The sequence below is a fragment of the Asterias amurensis genome, chromosome 1 (assembly GCF_032118995.1).
Source record: "Asterias amurensis chromosome 1, ASM3211899v1".
Lineage (NCBI taxonomy): Eukaryota > Metazoa > Echinodermata > Asteroidea > Forcipulatida > Asteriidae > Asterias > Asterias amurensis.
The window spans coordinates 5,729,070-5,749,970 of NC_092648.1; the positions used below are offsets into that span (position 1 = coordinate 5,729,070).

The 20,901-nt window shown below is 38.4% G+C and overlaps 3 protein-coding genes across 5 annotated transcripts in view; all 3 read left to right on the plus strand.

Moving 5' to 3' along the window:
* LOC139943900 (transmembrane protein 229B-like) overlaps positions 1-20,901 on the plus strand; it is a 334,157-nt gene that overhangs the window by 111,707 nt on the left and 201,549 nt on the right. The window lies entirely within an intron of this gene.
* LOC139943840 (threonylcarbamoyladenosine tRNA methylthiotransferase-like) lies at positions 79-15,629 on the plus strand. Of its 3 annotated transcripts, none has more exons than XM_071940689.1 (13): positions 79-159; positions 1,837-2,059; positions 3,741-3,853; positions 4,401-4,631; positions 5,697-5,817; positions 6,285-6,388; positions 7,687-7,853; positions 8,592-8,737; positions 9,609-9,669; positions 10,401-10,520; positions 11,270-11,416; positions 12,337-12,501; positions 13,523-15,629. In XM_071940689.1, exons 1-13 carry the CDS (start codon positions 141-143, stop codon positions 13,646-13,648), a joined length of 1,743 nt encoding a protein of 580 aa, XP_071796790.1. In that variant the 5' UTR covers positions 79-140; the 3' UTR covers positions 13,649-15,629. The 3 variants fall into 3 exon arrangements, with proteins under 3 accessions (XP_071796790.1, XP_071796781.1, XP_071796799.1); XM_071940680.1 differs by lacking the exon at positions 79-159 and adding an exon at positions 612-648; XM_071940698.1 differs by lacking the exon at positions 79-159 and having other exon boundaries at positions 1,748-2,059.
* The window catches only part of LOC139943722 (BTB/POZ domain-containing protein 10-like), a 28,608-nt gene continuing 23,996 nt past the window's right edge, over positions 16,290-20,901 (plus strand). Inside the window, exon 1 of the mRNA XM_071940478.1 lies at positions 16,290-16,430. The gene's annotated coding sequence lies outside the window, so the exon portion shown is untranslated. The remainder of the gene's footprint in view (positions 16,431-20,901) is intronic.

Here is a 20,901-nt window from a genome sequence, read left to right on the forward strand (position 1 = left end):
ATTTTGATGAGAACGATTGATCATCGAATGAAAAATGATAATGCATATGGTGCTACACACTCGGTTGCTTGTCACAGTGGAGGGGCATACATCTGTTCACATCGGACAAACCATAGAGAAAGGACAAACCTAGACCCTGGATGAAGCCTACATACAAACGTAAATTAGACCAACCTACTGCATGCACTGTTTATGTTTTTTAACTGTGACACCGGCTAAACTTGAGCAAGTCCTTTCAATGGTCTATTTCCCTTCTTGCAATTGCCGACCGAAATAAACAATTATAATAATACTTTCGTTGATAAAATAATTTTATATTAAACTTATACATGTTTTCTAGGAATATAAAAGTGAGTCGCAAGAGGAAAGCTTTAACCAGTGTCGACCAGCTTATTGGACACTTTGTATGAACACTGGGTATGCCTGAGTGAAGTCTAAAACTGGGCTTCGGAAAACTGCACGTAGGCACTTGGTGTGCGTGCGGCGACGCATTATGTCTTTCCTTGAGTTAGGCTAGGACTCCACCACACCTAAGACATCCTAAAAATTCTCAGCAAATTATATTATCATATGATAAATAATGTCCTCCAATATGACATATAGGCCATAGCCCGAAAGGTCATTGGATGGTTAAATGGATTTTGTGGAGTAAATTTAGTTACATTTTATTTAGTTTGATCCATCTTTCATGGCTTTTAATTAGTCTTGACTATACTACTAATTTTTTCTTGTGGGTTCGAATCCTACCAAGCTAAACCGCAGATTTCACAATGACGAGTTAGAACAAGCATTGTCGTCTAGTTTGCTGAATCACGAGATTGGCTGTTGTGCAACTAATTGGTGTTTATGGCATGGGCCTAGCCATGGGCCTAGCCCACCTTATTGAGCAATGTTAATGGCTCCGCTTTTAACATCGGTCTCATCACTGTCAGTTTAACATCGGTCTCATCACTGTCAGTGACAGTGATCTGACCAATGTTAAAAGCAGAGCCATTAACAGCTCAACAAGGTCGGCTAGGCATGGGCCGTTTGCTGAGTGTGTGTGTGGTACGTGTGGGGAGGGGGACGGGGTAGGGGAGACCACCAGACTGTGTCAGGGGGTAGAAATAGTGGACACTATTATCCCCTCGCTCTATTTCCTTCCCCTTAATGTTGTTTTCTTTATTTTCCCCTTTTTTTGTGATACTCTTTAAAAAAAAACAGTCAGGGCTCAAAATACATTCAATCATCCAGTGGCACAAGTTAGAGGACAAATTTGCGTGCTTACTGTAGCAGAAAATTTTGCTTAAGCCTTAGCGTATTTCACAGGTTTAGCAGAAAAATTGGGCGGCCATATTGCGTGTTTACCGTGGATTAGCAATGTGACGCCATTTATTTTCGTGCGGTAAGCACCGGAAGGTTAGCATGCATTTTTGTGTGCTTACGGTTAGCAGCGCTATATGAAATAGAAATCAGCCGCTAAGCAGCGCTATGAAATTGGGCCCAGGGCATTTTGGGCTACAGCTATCTAACTAAAAGTAAAATGACCACAAAAAAAGGAATCTGAGAAAGGCTTCAGACATCTGCGCACAATTTTATGCAACAAGGGTTGTTCAATTTCTTTCATTATTGGTTTTCGCGATCGGTTGTCGTAGATTTTGCACCTTTTGGCCGACCATAGGTCATAATGAGAACAATAGTCTGGTTCTGTTGCAAGTTGTCTTGTTTCCTGACACACCATTCCGTTGCGTGCTTTATATCTGGGTGATGTTTTGCTTCATCAATCCGGTTGTGTGTAAAAAAGTAATACACACGTGTTTCTTTTCACAAGTATCCATCTATTTACCCACATGCCAGCCTGTGAAGAGATTATGGATGACATAGAGGACATTATTGGTTCCAACGAAGTCACACCGGCTGAAAGATTTAGTAACAAACAGCAAGTTGTGCCGAAAGTCCGTCTCAGAAAAAAGAAGAGGAAAGATGTCGACGATGAAACCGGCAGCAACAGCAATCAGTCGTCGGCGGCTGACATCAAAACATCAACAAATGGGCAGGAAGATGAGTTTGATCATAAAAGGTAAGTTTTTCTTTTTGTTATTTTTAAACATATTTTATCATCTTTTATTTATATTTGTTTAGGAGGGGAGATTTAAAACTTGTAATTATTATAAAGTTTGGCCTTGGCTTTTTTTGACTTGGAATGGATGGTTCGGTTGGGGTTGTTAATTTTTATTGATCAAAACAAAACCAACCGCATTATTTACATAACTAAACTAGTTTAGGATAATTTTCCACACGTCGCCACCAATTGTAAATAATGTACATTGTTGGGAAAGTTTTTAGGTGTGTATAATTAAAAGGAAACTGAAGTTATTGCTGGCTAAAGACCCCCAAAATGTTGATCTATCAACGACCATTTTGAAACGTAGTGTTTGAATCCTGTATAATAACTTTAGTGAGGCTCATAGTTTTCAGAAGTACTACTATGACCCTAGCCCAGGTTGGACTCCTCCGTTGCACTGCAACTTGCAGGCAACGCGACGGAGTCCAGGGTATAAAGGTCCCGTACCATTGCAAAAACTGAACTTTTACTCACATGTTCCTTGTAGTTGGAACTCAAAGATTGCATTATTTCAAATTGTTGAATTTCCTCCTTTGGTGTTAATATTTTGTGAAAAGAAAATTTAAATTAGCGTGTTCCGATCCCACGTCGTGCACTAACTTCCGTGTAAACACTTTCTTGCACTGATCAGTGGCGACCTACTATTTGCAGCCAAATCGCTGTCAACCTGCGTTAACCAAACACAAGCAGATGGATAATAGTCGGTGAGCAATTTACACACATCGCAGAACTATGCGATACCGAGAATTGACGTCTTGTACCAAGACTCCATGAGCTGGTAGCGTATTTATTTTCTAGGACAAATGAGGCCACGTTTTACCATAAATTAGCGCATGCTAACCGTCCCAAGAAAAAAAATATACGCGCGCAGGAAAGCGCCCTCTGTTGTCCGCACATGTACAGGAAGCACTGTGAAAAAGCAAGACGGCGGCAGACGATTTTGCTGCACACTTAGAATTTTTCTTTTTTACAAGAAAAAAAAATTGATATTTGTAATCGAAATTCAACCGGAAATTTATGAAAATTTCATTTGAGCTGGAATATTTTATGCCTCCTGGATTTTAAAATGTATATTGGAGGAGTTGAAGGGGAGTTAACGGCACCTACCCTGTTTTGACGGTGAATAGCGGCAAGACGATGCACTGTACTCAAAGCCATGCGCACTTGGGCTCACACTATCAAGTGGTACACGATGATCAACATTGCCAGTGCAGGACTTCAACCTTTTTTTCGAATATAATTTCTTTCATGGATATATTTGTTAGCTGTGAACTCGTTGAGAATATAGTGAGGGACACTGTGAATATATGAACAGAATTTCAGCTTCTCAAATCAGGTAAAAAATAAAGAAAATAAATTGTAGTCAAACTTGTGTTCGCATTGTAAAGAACCTTTATACCCAGGACGTCAGTGCAGTGGCACTGACTGACGTCCTACCAGGGCTACTATGACCCTAAAGTAGTAACAAGTATATGATGAAAGGTAAGACTATGATGATGAGATAATCATAGTACTTATATTAATCCTGTACTGTGACTGTGAGTGTGCTTACCACACAGTGATTGGATATTGTAATTACATAATGGAAGGTGTGTATCACACAATGACATTGTTTTCCATTCTCTTTCTTCTTCAGTATCATCCCCGGTACTCAGAAGATCTATGTGAAGACTTGGGGATGCTCCCATAACAATTCAGATGGGGAGTACATGGCCGGCCAACTGGCAGCTTATGGTTATCAAATAACAGGTACTAGGGTAAAACATTTTGCCCACAAGCAATTCATGGCCGAGCGGTTAAGAGCACCGGACTCAAACTCTGGTGTTTCTGATCAGCAGAGTGTGGGTACGAGTCCCAGTCGTGACACCTGGTCCTTAAGCAAGAAACTTTTACTCATAATGCTTCATCCTTCGGATGGGACGCAAAGCGAGTGGTCCTGTGTGTTGTATAATGCACGTAAAAGAACCCAGTGCACTTTTAGAAAAGAGATGGGGTTTACCCTGGTGTTCCTGGTTTGATTGGCAGCATATTGCGCAACAGCACCTTGTTAACCATTACATGGTGCTAAGGATTTGGTCTCATATTTCAAACATAGTCCTTGCATGAAATACTGTATGTTACCGCGCTAGGTGCGTCACTGAGTGACGGATATGCGCGCTATATAAGATACCACTATTATTATTATTAATAAGCTGTAAGACAAAATTATTTTCTCCTTTTTGTTTGGGGGGGGGGGTGGTTGTCATGATCTAATGAAAATAAAATGTTCTTTTTCTCCACATTTTGTTTGTCGAAGGTAACTCCCAGGAAGCCGACTTATGGCTCCTCAACAGCTGCACCGTCAAAAACCCTGCTGAGGATCATTTCCGCAATGATGTGAAACACGCCCAGCAGCAAGGCAAACAGCTGGTAGTCGCTGGGTGTGTCCCCCAGGGTCAACCCAAACTGGGCTACATCCATGGAGTGAGCATCGTTGGGGTGCAGCAGATTGACAGGGTGGTGGAGGTCGTTGAAGAAACCTTAAAAGGTACCTGAGCACTGGGTCTTTTGGAGTGCGTTTTGGCGACCCCAACCAGAAACATTGGTCATTGGTTGAGCGTTTTCGCGTGTTGAGGCGTGATGACGATGCTGTTCAAAACCAAACGGTAACCGACTTGTTGAGTCGGTTGGGCTTGGTTGGGGTCGCCAAAAAGCACTCCAGGAGTGAAGCAACTTTATCACGGCTGGTTGGGTTGGTAGTGTTATCTTTTCTCGCCTTCCACCTCTAAGGCTCCGGTTTGAATCATACTGGGGTTTGAATCACCTGACTGCGTGGGTTTTCCTTGATTAATTCGCTGTGGTTTTCCTCCCACATCTAAAACTGAAACTTCCTTTCTTGTCTTCTCCCCATTGATTCTTGGCTTGTGCAGTGATTAATTTCTGAGAGTCCATGGCATCACAACCAGAATAAATGAAACAAAATACTTTTTAAATTATGGTTTTGGAAGAAGCAAACATGTACTCATAATCATTTAAAAGTGGCACATTGCCTTTGGATTTGGGCACTTTGTTTTAAAATTATTTTAGGTGGAAAAAATTCACAAAAATATCTTTCAAAATTGTGTGTTTTTAATGAAATTTCATAACGGCACACAGACTGCTGTTTTCTATAGTCAAAGTTTTCACTCTGGTTGTATTTCAGAAGCAATTTAATTGTTTTTTTATTCACTACTAACTAGTTGCAAAATACTGATAATAATAATAATAATAATAATAATAATAGGTGTTTTGTGCATGAACAACTCTTGAGAAAAGGATAAGCAGCGATTCCAAACTGCAAAATATTGAGAGATTTGAAGGCAATGTGCCACTTTTGTTTTTCATTTTAATTTGGTTCAGATGTTCTTTTGTTTTATCTTAAAATTACTGATCACTTGCATGAAAAACTTTTTATGTTTTAGAACAAATGTTTGTCAAAAGAAAGCAACACCAATTTTTAGTAAACTTTTTTTAAATATTTTATTTTTACAAAACTTTGTAACTATGTGTATATACACATGTAGCACAAATATTGTTTAATATTAATAACCATTGATTACATTTTGTATTTAAGGGCACACTGTACGACTTTTGAAACAAAAGAAGAAAGATGGAAAGAAGATTGGAGGAGCAGCGTTGGATCTTCCTAAGATTAGAAAAAATCCACTGATTGAGATTCTAGCTATAAATACTGGGTAAGGTCGCTCTCTTTTTCCCAAATGTACGTCGTCGACCAATTGTTAAACCACAAAGATCATTTCAAAAGAAGTTCTATACAGCTGAACCTCATATCACGAATCCATGAAAATAGTATTAATAAGGACAGAAATTAGGGATAAGATCGTCCATCAACGCAATTTTGCAAACTTCACTTTCTTCGTGTTTTTGTTTTTGTATGCTTCCAAAATTTTGGCATTATTTATGAAAGGAAGGCTAGTGAAAAAAGTTGCGGGCGACTTAAATGTAAGTTAAGGGAAACCCTTGCAAGATTGCCTGCCTTGATAATATCAAGGAAGGCCGGACTCACAATCTCAATTCCAATCATGTTGTTTAAACAAATCCCTTTAAAAATCTGAAACTGTTATATGCTGATTTCTTGAAAACCTTTTTTATGCAAAGCATTGTCTCAAATCATGTTATATTAATCCTTTTTGTACATCAGGTGTTTAAATCAATGCACATACTGTAAGACAAAGCATGCACGAGGGGAACTTGGCAGCTATCATCCTGATGAACTGGTTGAGCGCGCAAAACAGTCTTTCCAAGGTAAAGTTTTGCTTGTCTTTCTGTTTTTTGGTTTTGATAGTGGGTAGGAGACGAACAACAATGTGTATCACTATATTTGAAACCGCCTTTCGCTATCCACAAATGTAACATGGATTTGAAGTTTTATGGCTGTGTAGTCTAGTGCATCGTACTCGAGTTCTTATAGCTGAATAATTGTAGTTTGGGTTTGATTCCCGGTCAGGACAGTAAAGCCTGGTTCATACTTCCTGCGAATGCAAATGCGATACGAATGTTGACGTCACAAATTCTCAACAAATAATTCGCAGCAGTTCAACTTTGCTCAACTCATTTGCGAATATCGCTGCGAAAGGAGGGTTGTGACGTCAAATTCGATTCGCATTCGCAGGAAGTGTGAACCGGGCTTTAATAATTACAATAATAACTAGTTCTTATATATCTTATTTTACAATAACTGTATCCCTGGTCAGCTCCCTGGGGAGTATACAACGTAGACAACCATAGCTCTCCAAAGGTTTTTTATTCACAATATCAACCTCTACCCTCGCAGGGACCCATTTACACCCCTATGTGGAGATCAGCAGTTATAGTAAAGCAGCTTGCTCAAGGACACAAGTGCCATGATGGGATTCGAGCAAGGCCCAGAACTGAAAATGCTGCTCTTAACCCAGTGTTTATGTTGGATTCTGAGAGAGCTGAGAAAGTATTGTGTTTGATTAATCCTATAGCACTAATAAGCAGCTTGGGGTTGTATTCTCCCAGGGAGTTGAGAAAGTTTAAGGAACAGTCAGTAGGCCTAATGAGCAGGGATAATAATGTGATATAGCCATTAAAGGCAGTGGACACTATTGGTAATTACTTAAAATAATTATTATCATAAAACCTTACTTGGTAACGAGTTATGTGGAGAGGTTAATAGTGTAAACAATCGTATAAAACGGCTCTCTCTGAAGTGACGTATTTTTCGAAAAAGAAGTAATTTTCCACGAATTTGATTTAGAATTTGAGGTCTCGAAATCAAGCATCTGAAAGCACACATCTTCGTGTGACCATGGTGCGACAAGGGTGTTTTTTCTTTCATTAATATCTCGCAAATTCAACGACTGATTGAGCTCAAATTTTCACAGGTTTGTTATTTTATGCATATGTTGAGATACACCAACTGTGAAGACTAGTCTTTGACAGCTACCAATAGTGTCCAGTGTCTTTAAGATATGTGCGCTACAAAAGTATCATGTATTAATATATATACAGATAGCCAACTATGTTGTTTTTAACACATGGATTAACATCATTTTGATTCATGTTTTTTTTTACAGAGGGAGTGTGTGAGATTTGGCTGACAAGCGAGGATACAGGAGCCTATGGTAAAGATATAGGTGTATCTATCACAGAGCTATTATGGCAACTGGTTGAAGTTATTCCAGAGGGGTGCAGGATGCGAATTGGAATGACCAACCCTCCATACATTCTGGAGCATCTTGAGGTGAGGCCATCAGTCCATCAGATCCTCACACCTTCAGACCCTCAAACTTTCAGATCCTTAAATCTTCAGACCCTCACACCCTCAAACCCTCACACCCTCAAACCTTCACACCCTCAAACTTTCAGACCCTCAAACCTTCAGACCCTCAAACCTTCAGACCCTAGACCCCCAAACCCTAGACCATCAAATCCTAGACCCTCAAACCCTAGACAATCACACCCTAGACAATCACACCCTAAGCACTTCAACCTCACACCCTCAAACCCTCAGACCCTCACACCTTCAGACCCTCAAAGGCTAAACCCTCGAGCTTTCAGACCCTCAAACTTTCAGATGCTCAGACCCTAGAACCCCAACACTCGAGCCTTATCGACCCTCAAAACTTTACACCCTTAAACCCTAGATTCTCAGACCCTAGACCCTCATATCTTCATACCATCTAACCTTCAGACCCTCAACCCTTCAGACCCTCAAACCTTCAGACCCTTAAACCTTCAGACCCTCAAACCCTAGACCATTAGACCCTCAGACCCTAGACCCTCAAACCATAAACACTCAAACCCTCAGACCTTCACACCATCATACCCTCAAACCCTAGCCAATAAAAAAACCTTGAAACCTCAAACATTCAACCCTAAACCCACAAACCTTCAGACCCACGAACCTAAAAAATTAACTGAAAACGCACCAGTTAAATACATAAATCATTCTTTTGATGTCATGGTTTGTATCCTTCAGGAGATGTCCAAGATCTTAAATCACCCGCGAGTGTATTCCTTCCTGCACGTACCCGTACAGTCAGGATCTGACAATGTGCTACTTGACATGCGCAGAGAATACAGTGTTGCCGACTTCAGAAGAGTTGTGGACTTCCTGAGGGAAAGGTAGGATCTCCAAAAACTTATCTGGTCCCAATTTCATAGAGCTGCTTAAGCAGAAAACATTATTTAACTATTGTCTGCTAAGCAAAAAATGAGCAGGATATCAGTCACAAATTGTACGTGTGACATGATAGATTGGCTGGTAACGTTATTCTGGTAAGCATAATTTTGATGTGCTTAGCTACTTTTTGTGCTTAAGCAGCTCAGTGAAATTGGGGTCCTGAAGTCATAGCCAGGGTCCAATTTCATAGAACTGCTTCAGCACAAATTCACTTTTAAAATGCCAAACACTTGCTTAGTGGAGAGGGGTTACCGTGTTTTGTGCACAGTTTGTGAATGGTTCCTTGGTTATTTCATTGCGTTCCAAAATGGTGGACAGCTGCGCATCATGAAATGGCTATAAGATAACTTAAAGACAGTGGACACTATTGTAATTGTCAAAGACGACTCTTCACAGTTGGTGTATCTCAATGTATGCATTAAATAACAGAGCTGTGAAAATTTGAGCTCAATCGGTCGTTGAAGTTGTGAGATACTAATGAAAGAAAAAAACACCCTTGTCACACGGAGTGGTGTGCTTTCAGATGCTTGATTTCGAGACCTCAAATTCTAAATCTGAGGTCTTGAAATCAAATTCGTGGAAAAATTGTTCTTTCTCGAAAACTACATTACTTCAGAGGGAGCCGTTTCTCACATTGTTTTATACCATCAACCTCTCCCCATAATCGTAATCAAGTAAGGTTTTATGCTATTAATTATTTTGAGTAATTACCAATATTGTCCACTGCCTTTAATATGAACTCCAACAGATTCAGACTAACTTACCAACTCTGATTGTATTCACTTTAACTGTGGATGTTGATCTTGTTGACAGGGTACCAGGCATTACCATAGCAACAGACATCATTTGTGGATTTCCAACTGAAACTGATGAGGTTTGTATTTGCTTTTCAATATTTGCGTTATTTCATTGTAAATTTGCTTGGTTTAGTACGTAATCATTTACAGGCATATTTTAGCACTGTTTCAGACAACTGAAATCTGTCCTGTTTGTTTGTGTTGATATTAGGATGGACTATACCAAAACATGAACATATTTTATTTGAGTCAAAAAATATTTAGTTTTAAACAAATCATTTGTCTTTTACTGTCAACTACAGTAGATTTGGGGCCCAATTTCATGGCGCTGCTTACTGCCAAATGATTTGCTTATGATCACAATTTTCTGCTTACTGTGCAAGCGCTGAATTTCTGTGCTAGCTTTGTAGGGGAAGAATGCCTAGTAATGCTAAGCACAGGCACAAGCAAAAATGTCCTTCTAACCTTTGAAATATGCTTGACGTAAGCCCGGAGTTCCCTGCTTCTGTAAGCGCTGATTCTTTGCTTGCTGTAAGCAAAGACATGCAAGTGGGCCCAGTTGTGCAGGGGTTTAACTCTATGAGGAGCAGACGGTATAAATGCAGTTTGGTGATCTATTTTTTATCAATCTATAAATCCATATGTAGCCATTTCCCTTGTTTACCTCCCCCCCCCCCTTACCTGGACTTTGAAGAAACAATGACACGATACTAGTAGAGGATTCTAAATAAAAAACGGTGACTGACTTAGCTCAAACTATAAATGCATTTGTAACCCATTCCCGTATTTCCTACCCCCTCCCTTTCAGGATTTTGAAGAAACGATGAGACTAGTGGAGGATTATAAATTCCCCTCGCTGTTTATGAACCAGTTCTTCCCTCGGCCAGGTACCCCCGCTGCTAAGATGCCACAAGTACCTGCACAAATGGTCAGTCAAATCAAGGGACGATTCTTATTAGTTATTCTTTCTGATGAACACGGCCAAATTTTCAAAGAGCTGCTCAAACATAAATGTTAAGGTAGCAATTACAAACAGTGCACATGGCATAAATATATTTGCTGGTAACCGTTTTCTGGTATTAAAGACACTGGACACCTTTGGTAATTGTTAAAGACCAGTCCTCTCACTTGGTGTATCTAAACCTATGCATCAAATAACAAACCTGTGAAAATTTGAGCTCAATTGGTCTTCGAAATTGTGAGATAATGAAAGAAAAAACACCCTTGTCACACGAAGTTGCGTGCTTTCAGATGCTTGATTTCGAGACCTCAAAATCTAATTCTGAGGTCTCGAAATCAAATTTGTGGAAAATTATCTCTTTCTCAAAAATTTAGTTACTTCAGAGAGAGCTGTTTCTCACAATGTTTTATACTATCAACCTCTCCCCATTACTCGTTACCAAGTAAGGTTTTATGCTAATAATTATTTTGAGTAATTACCAATAGTGTCCACTGCCTTTAAAGTAAAGGTGAATGTTTGGCAATCTCTCTTAAAACTAATGGCTAAAGGTAAAGCAGCTTTCTATAAGCCTTTTAAGAAACTTTTCACTTTGAAGATATGTGTTTATGTAAAATGATATCAGTTTTTATGCCTGTAAATTTGAATCTGACAAGCTTTAATAAAGTGTCAACATTTGATGTGTTATTTGTTTGAACGTTTGTTTGTTGATTTTTCAGAAAAAGGCAAGGACAAAAAAGCTGTCAATATTGTTCCACAGTTACCGAACGTACGACCACAAAATTGGACAGACCCAGCAGGTCCTAGCTACAGAGGTGTCACATGACAAGCAGTATTACGTTGCACATAACAAGTGCTATGATCAGGTGAGTCCATTAGTTTGAGTAGATTGTCTGCCACTCTTGCCAAATTGAGATCAAATTGCACATTTATAAATTAAAGTAAATGTGTAAACACCCCATCACCTGAAGCGGGCACTACATTGTATGACGTAGACTCCCAAAATGCTAGTACTTGTGCCCATTGCACTTAAAGCCATTGGACCCTTTCGGTACAGGGGAAAAAAACAAGTTCACATATTTACAAATAACTTACAGGGTTTACAGAAGGTAATGGTGAAAGACTTCCCTTGAAATATTATTCCATGAAATGCTTTACTTTTTGAGAAAACAGTAAAACAATATCAATTCTCGATATAGAGAATTACAGATTTATTTTAAACACGAAACGTGCGGATACAAGGGTGGGTTTTCGCGTTATTTTCTCCCCACTCCGATGACCGATTGCGCCTAAATTTTCACAGGTTTGTTATTTTATATAGAAGTTGTGATACACGAAGTGTGGGCCTTAATACTGTTTACCGAAAGGGTCCAATGGCTTTAACTACTCAGCTACGGCACAAATTTTGTTTCATTTCAATTCATTTCAATTGTTCAGGTTGTGAGGCCAATGACTCTCAATAAGTGAACTTTTTTTACTGTACCAGCCAAGAACCTAATGTAGAGAAAACATAGAAGTTTCAGTCAAAGATGTGGGAGGAAAACCCTAGAAAATTATTCAAGAGAAAACCCCTGCAGTCAGGTAGGGACTGAAAACCCAATCCACTAAGTACCCCGCTTTGATTCAAACCAGGGTCCTACATGTCCTAGTGTGGAAGTTAAATAATGATACCACAATGCCAACACGACCACCCAAAATTCTTCATTTGCTTGTCTTCTTTTTCTTCTCCAGTTTTTTGGATGATACCTGCCACTTGTCTTATAAATTTGATTCTTTTTCTTCCAAGGTGCTTGTACCAATGAAGGAGGAATACATGGGTAAGATGATGGAAGTGACCATTGTAGAGACGGGTAAGCACTTCTTGAAAGGCGTCTTAGTGAGTGAAGCAGACGTTGTTACACCATCGATAGCCAAACCCCTAGAACTTGGCCAAGTGTCAGGCTTACCACAGGTAATGTAGACCTTTAACTGAAGGCAAATTATATCTTCTGGTTTTTTTTATCCATTCGTTTGTTTTAAAGGCACTGGAAACTATTGTGATTACTGAAAATAATTGTTAGCATAAAAAATCACTTGGTAACGAGCAATAGAGAGCTGTTGATAGTATAAAACATTGTGAGAAATGGCACCCTCTGAATTTCTCCCTCAAATATTAAAGGACTTCAAGCCTGAAGCCTTTTTTTATGTATCGGAAAGTACCAGATTTGTGCAACAAGGGTGTTTTTTCTTTTATTATTCTCTTGCAACTTCAATGACCAATTAAGTTCATATTTTGCACAGATTTGTTATTTTATGCATATGTTGGGATACACCAAGTGAGAAGACTGGTCTTTGATAATTACCAAAAAGGATGGCCATTGGCCAGTGCATTTAATCATAAATGTAGATGTATACAACAATTTCATTTCAAAAGGTGGTCGTTTTTTTATAGATATCGCCGTAAATGTTAGTGAGTATATCCACACAGGAAGAATAACACCTAGTTGGAAAAGACAATCTGAGAAGTGTAACTGACAGTAGCACTTCTCAGATTCAAATTTCGAGGCATAAGAACTGATATCTTTTTTTACATAACCACATTACTTCAAATTTAAAAGTTTCTCAAAATGCTTTTATAATATCAAAAGCTAATCAAAGTTGTTATTGCCGTTAATTTTAAAAGTGATGACCAAACGTATACCCTCCCTGTATACTGAATAAATGTTTTGATTAATAATAATGCGAAGCATTTATTTAGCGCTCTACTGAGAACAGAGCGCTTTACATGAGACTGGACAAAAAGAAGAACAAATGAACTAAGATGGGTTGGGGAACAGAAATGTCTTGAGGAGGCTTTTGAACACAGGCAACAGGCTCTCGTAGACCAGCGGGAAGGTCGTTCCATAGGCGAGGGGCAGCCATGACGAACGAGCTTTCCCCAGCTTTCCAATTACACAATACATTTTTGACCAATTGTATTATGTACATTTCAGATCCTGCAAGAGGAGCCGGCAGAGTCTTGGCCGTGGTTACGGATCACTCTGTTTATTGTTGTGCTTGCTGCCGTCCTAGATCTGGCAAGACTTCTTCTCTACTACTTCCTGTATACTGGAGATTGAATCACGAACATCTAAAACAAAGACTCTGTATAAAATATCACGTCAGGGGTGGATTTCACAAAGAGTTAGGACTAGTCTTATCTAGAGTTAGGACGAGTTACTCGTCCTAACTTTCTATCCATGCAATTTGTATATCTCCTTGGACTGGTCCTAAGTTAGGACTAGTGCTAACTCTTTGTGAAATTGACCCTAGGGCATAATTTCATCAAGCCTGTACGTACAAATACTTGCTGAGCACAAAAAGGTTTTCTTAGCAAAAATATGTTCATTCTAATCAGGTAATATAATTGACTTATGGCTATTAATTATGGTAGGCACTCTTCCAAACACGGCGCCCAGTGTTTGTGTGTTTTTCATCACGGGCAACCGCATCTGTGACATAGTAATGATTGACAGCTGTCAACTCTCCCTGATTCTGCAGAAAGTTCCCTGAAAGTAAACAAATCATTCCATGTTCAGATAGAAAACTATGAAAGGTCCCTGATTAAGGAATTTGTTTCCCCGTTTATGTTGTAAGTAATTTGTGATATCTCCCTGTTTGCAAGATGCAAATGTTGGCAACTCTGGACTGATGCTTTGTTCTTGAAAGGGCGTGGGCACCAATGCATGCTCTCATTGGTAAAAGTTACATCTATGAGGAAATTGTGAAATTTTCTATTGGAACATTTCCGGGGGGCACCACGGCAGTGACCCGGGCCCAATTTCATAAAGCTGTTTAGCAGAAATTTCTGCTTAGAAAATTCCTTTGATAAGCAAGAAATTAGTGAGATAATAATAATAATAATAATAATGATGTATTTGTATAGCGCATTTTCCGTATACATGTTCAAATGCGCTTGACAGATATTTTTAACAGAACAGGGGTGGATTTCACAAAGAGTTAAGACTAGTCTTATCTCGAGTTAGGACGAGAGTTAAGACTAGTCTTATCTCGAGTTAGGACGAGTTACTCGTCCTAACGTAAGACTAGCAATATGTTTTTAATATTTCCTAGGACTAGTTCTAAGTTAGAACTAGTCCTAACTCTTTGTGAAATCGACCCCAGGTGAGTTTTGAGCAGTGTTTTGAACATAATCATTGATAGATTGTTGATTTCGAAGAGGTACCACTAACAGCAATGGTATTGTGTACGGTGTTATGGCTAGCAATCTTTTTTGGTAAGCAAGTGTTTTGTGCTTACATGCTTTGTGAAATTAGGACCAGGAACAATGAATTCATTATGTCTGTTCAACCCTCCACCCAGTTTTAACTGTTCTTTACAAGATTTTGCCACAAACTTCAAAATAATTCACATTTCCACGCATCCTGCACTGCATATACCTTGCATCACTTCTTACAGTTTGTCCATGGAGGTATAGCCTTCATGGTTTGTTCCACATTACTTTCCTTTATATATAAATCATTGATAACACAAATTGTTTTACTTGGTTGACGTTTGAGCTCAACGGATGTTACATTTTCATGTTTTTGTGACGCTTCATGCCCTTCAAACAGCATCTAACTTGGGCATATAAATTATCTGTAAATAGAAATTTCTTTTGTTGGACAGCCGAATGTTGGTAAAAAACTCAATCCCATTAACAGATGTTTTAACCAAATTCACGATTTCTGAAAACTTTCAATTAAATGAAATATTTAATTGTTTTGTTTTCAAAAAAATCAACACAATATTTGAATATTTTTGTAGCATTGTTACAAATAGTAGCAATCTGTTTTTGATTTGCATTTATGGCTTTCCATATAGTTTTCCAACCTGGGATTGGCAAAAACTCGGCTGTGACGTTGCAATAGAAATGTCAATTGTTATAATGAAAGTATTTCTCAAATGGGTGTCTTGTTTTTTTAATTCAATTTCTGAGACGTGCCTGATTCTGTAATGGGGTGTCATATTTGTTCATTTTTAAAGGTTATTTACAAGTTTGAGATTTTACAGATATCTGCCTGTTTTATTTAAGATGATGATTAAAGAATTATAAGTTTATGGAACAAACAAGACAGAGAGTAAGGTTATTACTGTGTAGGATGACAAGCCTGTTGTGAAATTGCATTGGGAAGGTACCAAGTGTGGTAAAGAAAGTACAAGTTTAAAACATTTCATTAAAAAAAACAGACGATCTGCAGAAACACAAAGAATCTATTTTTAATCGAGTCTTGTGAACATTGGGGGACCAACAGTGGCTTGTATTCGCCACTTCCTCCATGTAACTCGTGCTTGAATGGCACTATATCACCATAGTATTTTACTATGTCACTATACCCCCCCCCCCCCCTGCAGATGAGTGTGGGGGAGCAATTCTAAGGGTGGGGGTGTCTATAAATACCACTTTTTCTGTCCCATGTTGTAGTTTGTTAGCAGTGTCTTACATATACAAACATTTTATTATTTATTTCACTACCACCGTCAGAACCTAACAACCATAGAGCAAGGAAATAACACCCAGCTCCTTCTTTCATACTGCACCCCAAATTTGATACACATCGAGAACTGAACTGCAGAGCAGACCAAAAAAATGTTTTGTTTATGTTTTGGCAAATTCTCTCGCGGTTGGCATCGCAAGAGGGCGCTGTTTACAATAAAATTTCCATTCAGAGAAATGAAATAACTTTTTGGAGCATTTACACGTCATAGCATCTCATCAGGGAAGATGGCGTGGATATTAATAATTTGAGCATACCAGTTTCTGCACGTTTTTGGGTGACAGACTCAATGCCCGGTACATGTCTACAAACATTAGTCTTGTGTGAACAACATTGACTGGACTTCATAGGCCAGCATTTAAATGTAAGTATTGGTAGATTAAAAATACAAACAAAACCAACCATTCTCTGTCTGATTCCTGTGCACGTATTTCGCACTCACACACACTCACGGTGGACGAGCCAGGCTTGATTTGTCATCACACACTCGCTCCATGACCATGCTCACTCTTTGCATAATCAGATCATACCACCACATTTTCACTCACTGGGGCTTATGACTAATTTGCTAAAAAACAATGAATAAAAAAGAATAGTGACTGAATGTTTCCCATTGCCGAAATAGGACCGATAGGCTAAGTTAATTAACCAGATTTGCTGGTTCCACTTCCATGCATGCACCAAATCAATGGCCAGTCACCGAGTCAGATTGTCAACAAAACAGCAAAACCCAAGGCAATACACTACTGTACTGTCGATTTTAAGCCTGGTTTATTCGAGACAAATTTTGACGTCACAGGGCTGTTTTCGCAGCAAATATTTCGCAGGAGCTGAGCACAGGTCAACTGACAAGAACTATTCGCTGCCAATTTGCGACGTCAACATTTGTATCGCTTTGCATTCTCAGGAATTATGTTTGAACCGGGCTTTAGGGTCAGTCTAGGAATGGATGTAGAGTAGAAAAACTAGAAGTCTTGATCAGAATCAAATTGATCCATTTCGAACATTATAAAGAAATCTTGACATTAGGCCTATTTGATTTGTTTTCAATATTTTTAGGTTGGACAAAATCTAGTTTGAAATATTAAAGCCATTGGACCCTTTCGGTTCAGAAAAAAAAAAAAAGTTCACAGATTTACAAATAACTTACAGGGTTTACAGAAGGCAATGGTGAAAGACTTCTCTTGAAATATTATTCCATGAAATGCTTTACTTTTTGAGAAAACAGCAAAACAATATAAATTCTCGTTAACGAGAATTACGGATTTATTTTAAACACATGTCATGACACGGCGAAATGCACGGAAACAAGGCTGTGTTTTTCCGTTGGGATAACTTTCCGTATGGCGCCACCACCTTTTCACTCATTTTTACAAAAAGGGATATCTTATTGAGGTAAATTAGATACTATATTATTTCATATCGAATGAAAAAGTGGTGGCGCCATACGGAAACTTTTCCTTCCATTGTTTTCTCCCGACTCCGATGACCGATTGAGCCTAAATTTTCACAGGTTTGTTATTTTATATAGAAGTTGTGGTACACAAAGTGTGGGCCTTGGACAACACTGTTTACCGAAAGGGTCCAATGGCTTTAAAATAGACCCTTTCACTCAGTTCACGTTACTGATACTTTTGATCGTTGTTCTAGAAACCATGTAGAAACTAACGCTTCCTCATGAGTTGTATAAAGGCTAATTATTAGGCGTCAAACATTTTTGGCCTTCGTTATGCTATGTTTTCAAATGGTTAAGTTGATAGATTAACATGTTCTGGTCTTATCCAGCAGTAGCTTCAATTACCTCTGTACTACTAGCTAATACTACTATTCCTATTGGATGTCGGACACTTCGTACTTTGCCACTTAGTACCCTGGACACTTCGTACCGTAACAAAATTGGTCACTTCGTGACCATCAGCCGAGTCACTTCCTACCTTCATTAAAATGTGTATTCCTCAATAATTTAATGTTCTTTGAGATAAAAATTAATAATACTTAATGAATTATAATTTTTGTTTGAATATGTGAATGTCATTTTGAATGTGAAATTAATATTTTGTATTAAGTTAATTACCGCCAAGGACAACATCTTCCGCCAATATTTTTTACAAATATTTTAAAGTCAAACAATCACGCAATCGTCAAAATAGCTTCTTGGTCCCAACTAGATAGTAACAGTTGGTTTGATTTGCTATTATTTCATAACCATCCGATCACAAAGCACAAAATAATTATAAACGATCCAGAAATCCTGAATTAGTACAAAGGTAGGAAGTGTCTCGTGAGAAGGCACGAAGTGACTCGTGAGAAGGCACGAAGTGACTCGTGAGAAGGTACAAAGTGTCTTGTAAGAAGGTACGGTGTCCAAGGTACGAAGTGTCCAAAGTCACTTTGTACCTTGAAAAGGCACGAAGTTAATGTATTTTTTGCGTAAATTGAATTATTTTCATGTAGACAAGGAAATTATGATTCTGTTTTACTCATCTGTTATTGAAAGTGCTATTACTCATGATTGTGTGGTTTGGTACAATGGAGCAAGAAAACAAGATACTGGTAAAATGAAACGGGTTGTGAAACAAGCATCAAAAATCCTAGGGATAGACATCGATCTTGATGAAACTTGCAAAAATAAGGTTCAATCTAAAGCAGAGGCAGTTGTATGTAACACCAACCATCCATTAAACAAATTCTTCATCAAACTTAGAAGTGGTAGGAGATGGCAGTCACTTAGGTGCAAAACAAACAGGTACCTCAACTCCTTCATCCCATACTCCGTCCGTCTCCTCAACCGTGTTTAACTACTTTGTTACTTTCTGCTTAGATGTAGTTTTCAGTATAATTAAATTGTGGTTTATTAGTAATGTAGTTTTCTGATTAATTAACATTTCCAGTAGTTTATATATGATTGTGTGTTTTTTATTTTTCTTTCTGTATTGCATGTATTCAAACAAAGTTTCCTACATGGTGGGACAAATAAAATTGAATTGAATTGATTGATTGAATTGTGTCCTGGGTACGAAGTGGCAAAGGTCTGAAGTGTCCTGACACCTGCCTATTCACCTAAGCCTGGTTCAAACTTCCTGCAAATGTGAATGCGAAGCAAATTGTGACGACACAGGGAAGTTTCACAGGAGTTGAGCACAGTTTCCTGTTGTGAATTATTCATTGCGAATTTGTGACGTAACTATTTGTTTCTCATTCGCCGGAAGTATACGGTAAACCGAGCGTCAGAGTTAAAAAATTTCCCAACACACTGTTTAGATGAGAAACACACCACATTCACATTGGTTTGGTTGTGAGGCCTTTTTGACTTCAGTTACATTGCAATAAACATCTTTAAAGGATTTGGGTACCTTTTCAACAGATTTACATTAAACTTACAGGGTTTGAAGATAATGATAGTGGAAAGCTTCCCTTCAAATATTACTTACTGAGGTGCTGTAGGTTTTGAGAAATGAGTAAAACAATGTCATGAAAATACATTTGTAAATGATTAAAATAATTTTCATGACATTGTTTTACTCATTTCCCAAAACTACAGCACCTCAGCACGTAATATTTTCAGGGAAGCTTTCTACTATTATTATCTTCAAACTGTGTAAGTTTAGTGTAAATCTGTGGACATTGTGTTTTTTGTCCTACAAAAGTTACATAGACCAGGCTTAAAAGATGAATCCACTCAATACTGAAGGTTGATTTGCTGTCAAAGTACACTAACGCATGAAACACTGCACTTTCTTTATTTGTGCAGTTTTCCTGAGCGAGGACTGTGAACCTTGACAAGAGGCAATGTGTTTTGTAAACCTTGAAGGATAATGTTTAACCCATCCCCCTCCCCCCACGAAAAAACAGAAAACATAAAATATTAAGAGTAATATTGACAATTAAATATAATAGGCCTAATAATGAATCAAACTGCCAATATAGGCAAAACTTAGGGGACAATTCAGAATAAAGAATTGGACTTTTTGTTCCTTTGGTATTGTGGGTGGTCAAAAGAAACAAATCAAAATTCAGCTATTTACATACAATATGCAAATGAACAAAGATACAACAAAATACTCACCTGGCCAAGCTGGTAAGATTTTCATCCTTCCTGACTAAACTACAGAGTTTTGGGGTTGTTTTGTTTTAACAGGAAAAGCCACAAAACAAGTGATGCTGGAGACCTTTGATCTAAAATACTTGTTTTCATATTCGCATCTGTTCTGCAGTGTATGGATGATTAAATTATGAAGCCATTCAATATCTAAAAATCAAATTTGGGGTGGTTGGTTGGTTAAAACTAATTTTCATCTTACTTCACTATATTTCTGTGCAAGTTTTAAAGTTTACTAGTTACATTGACATGCTCTATGAAGTTGGGACCAGAGGAGTCTAATAGGTTGTCTGACCAATCATTGCTCATTTCAACCCCAAGTTATGAGTTAAAAAAGTTGACTCCTAAAGAGGAAACCGAACCTGTGCGTTCGTGTAACAGTAACACAATAGTATCACATGCATCCTTAATGGTAGATAAAGCTTCCCCAAATCCCTTAATTCTTTGTAATCAGCCATTGGCCATGCATGCCAATCTTATCAGAGCACAAACATTTACAGTGTACATGTAGGTGTTGAGTAATAGTGCTGTAGGACTGTGTCAAAATGCTTTATGATAGTTGGCCTTGAAGGGGCACAGCAATTTCCCTCTTGCAGGCCTGATACTTCATGGGGGCAATGGAGGTGATTGCCTCCATGCCCCTTGGTCATTACCTTGGTGCCCTTGAAATGCTCATAGGGTGGCACCCTGAAAATGTCTTGCTGCCCTTGCCCTTTCAAAAACTGCTCTGGAAAGG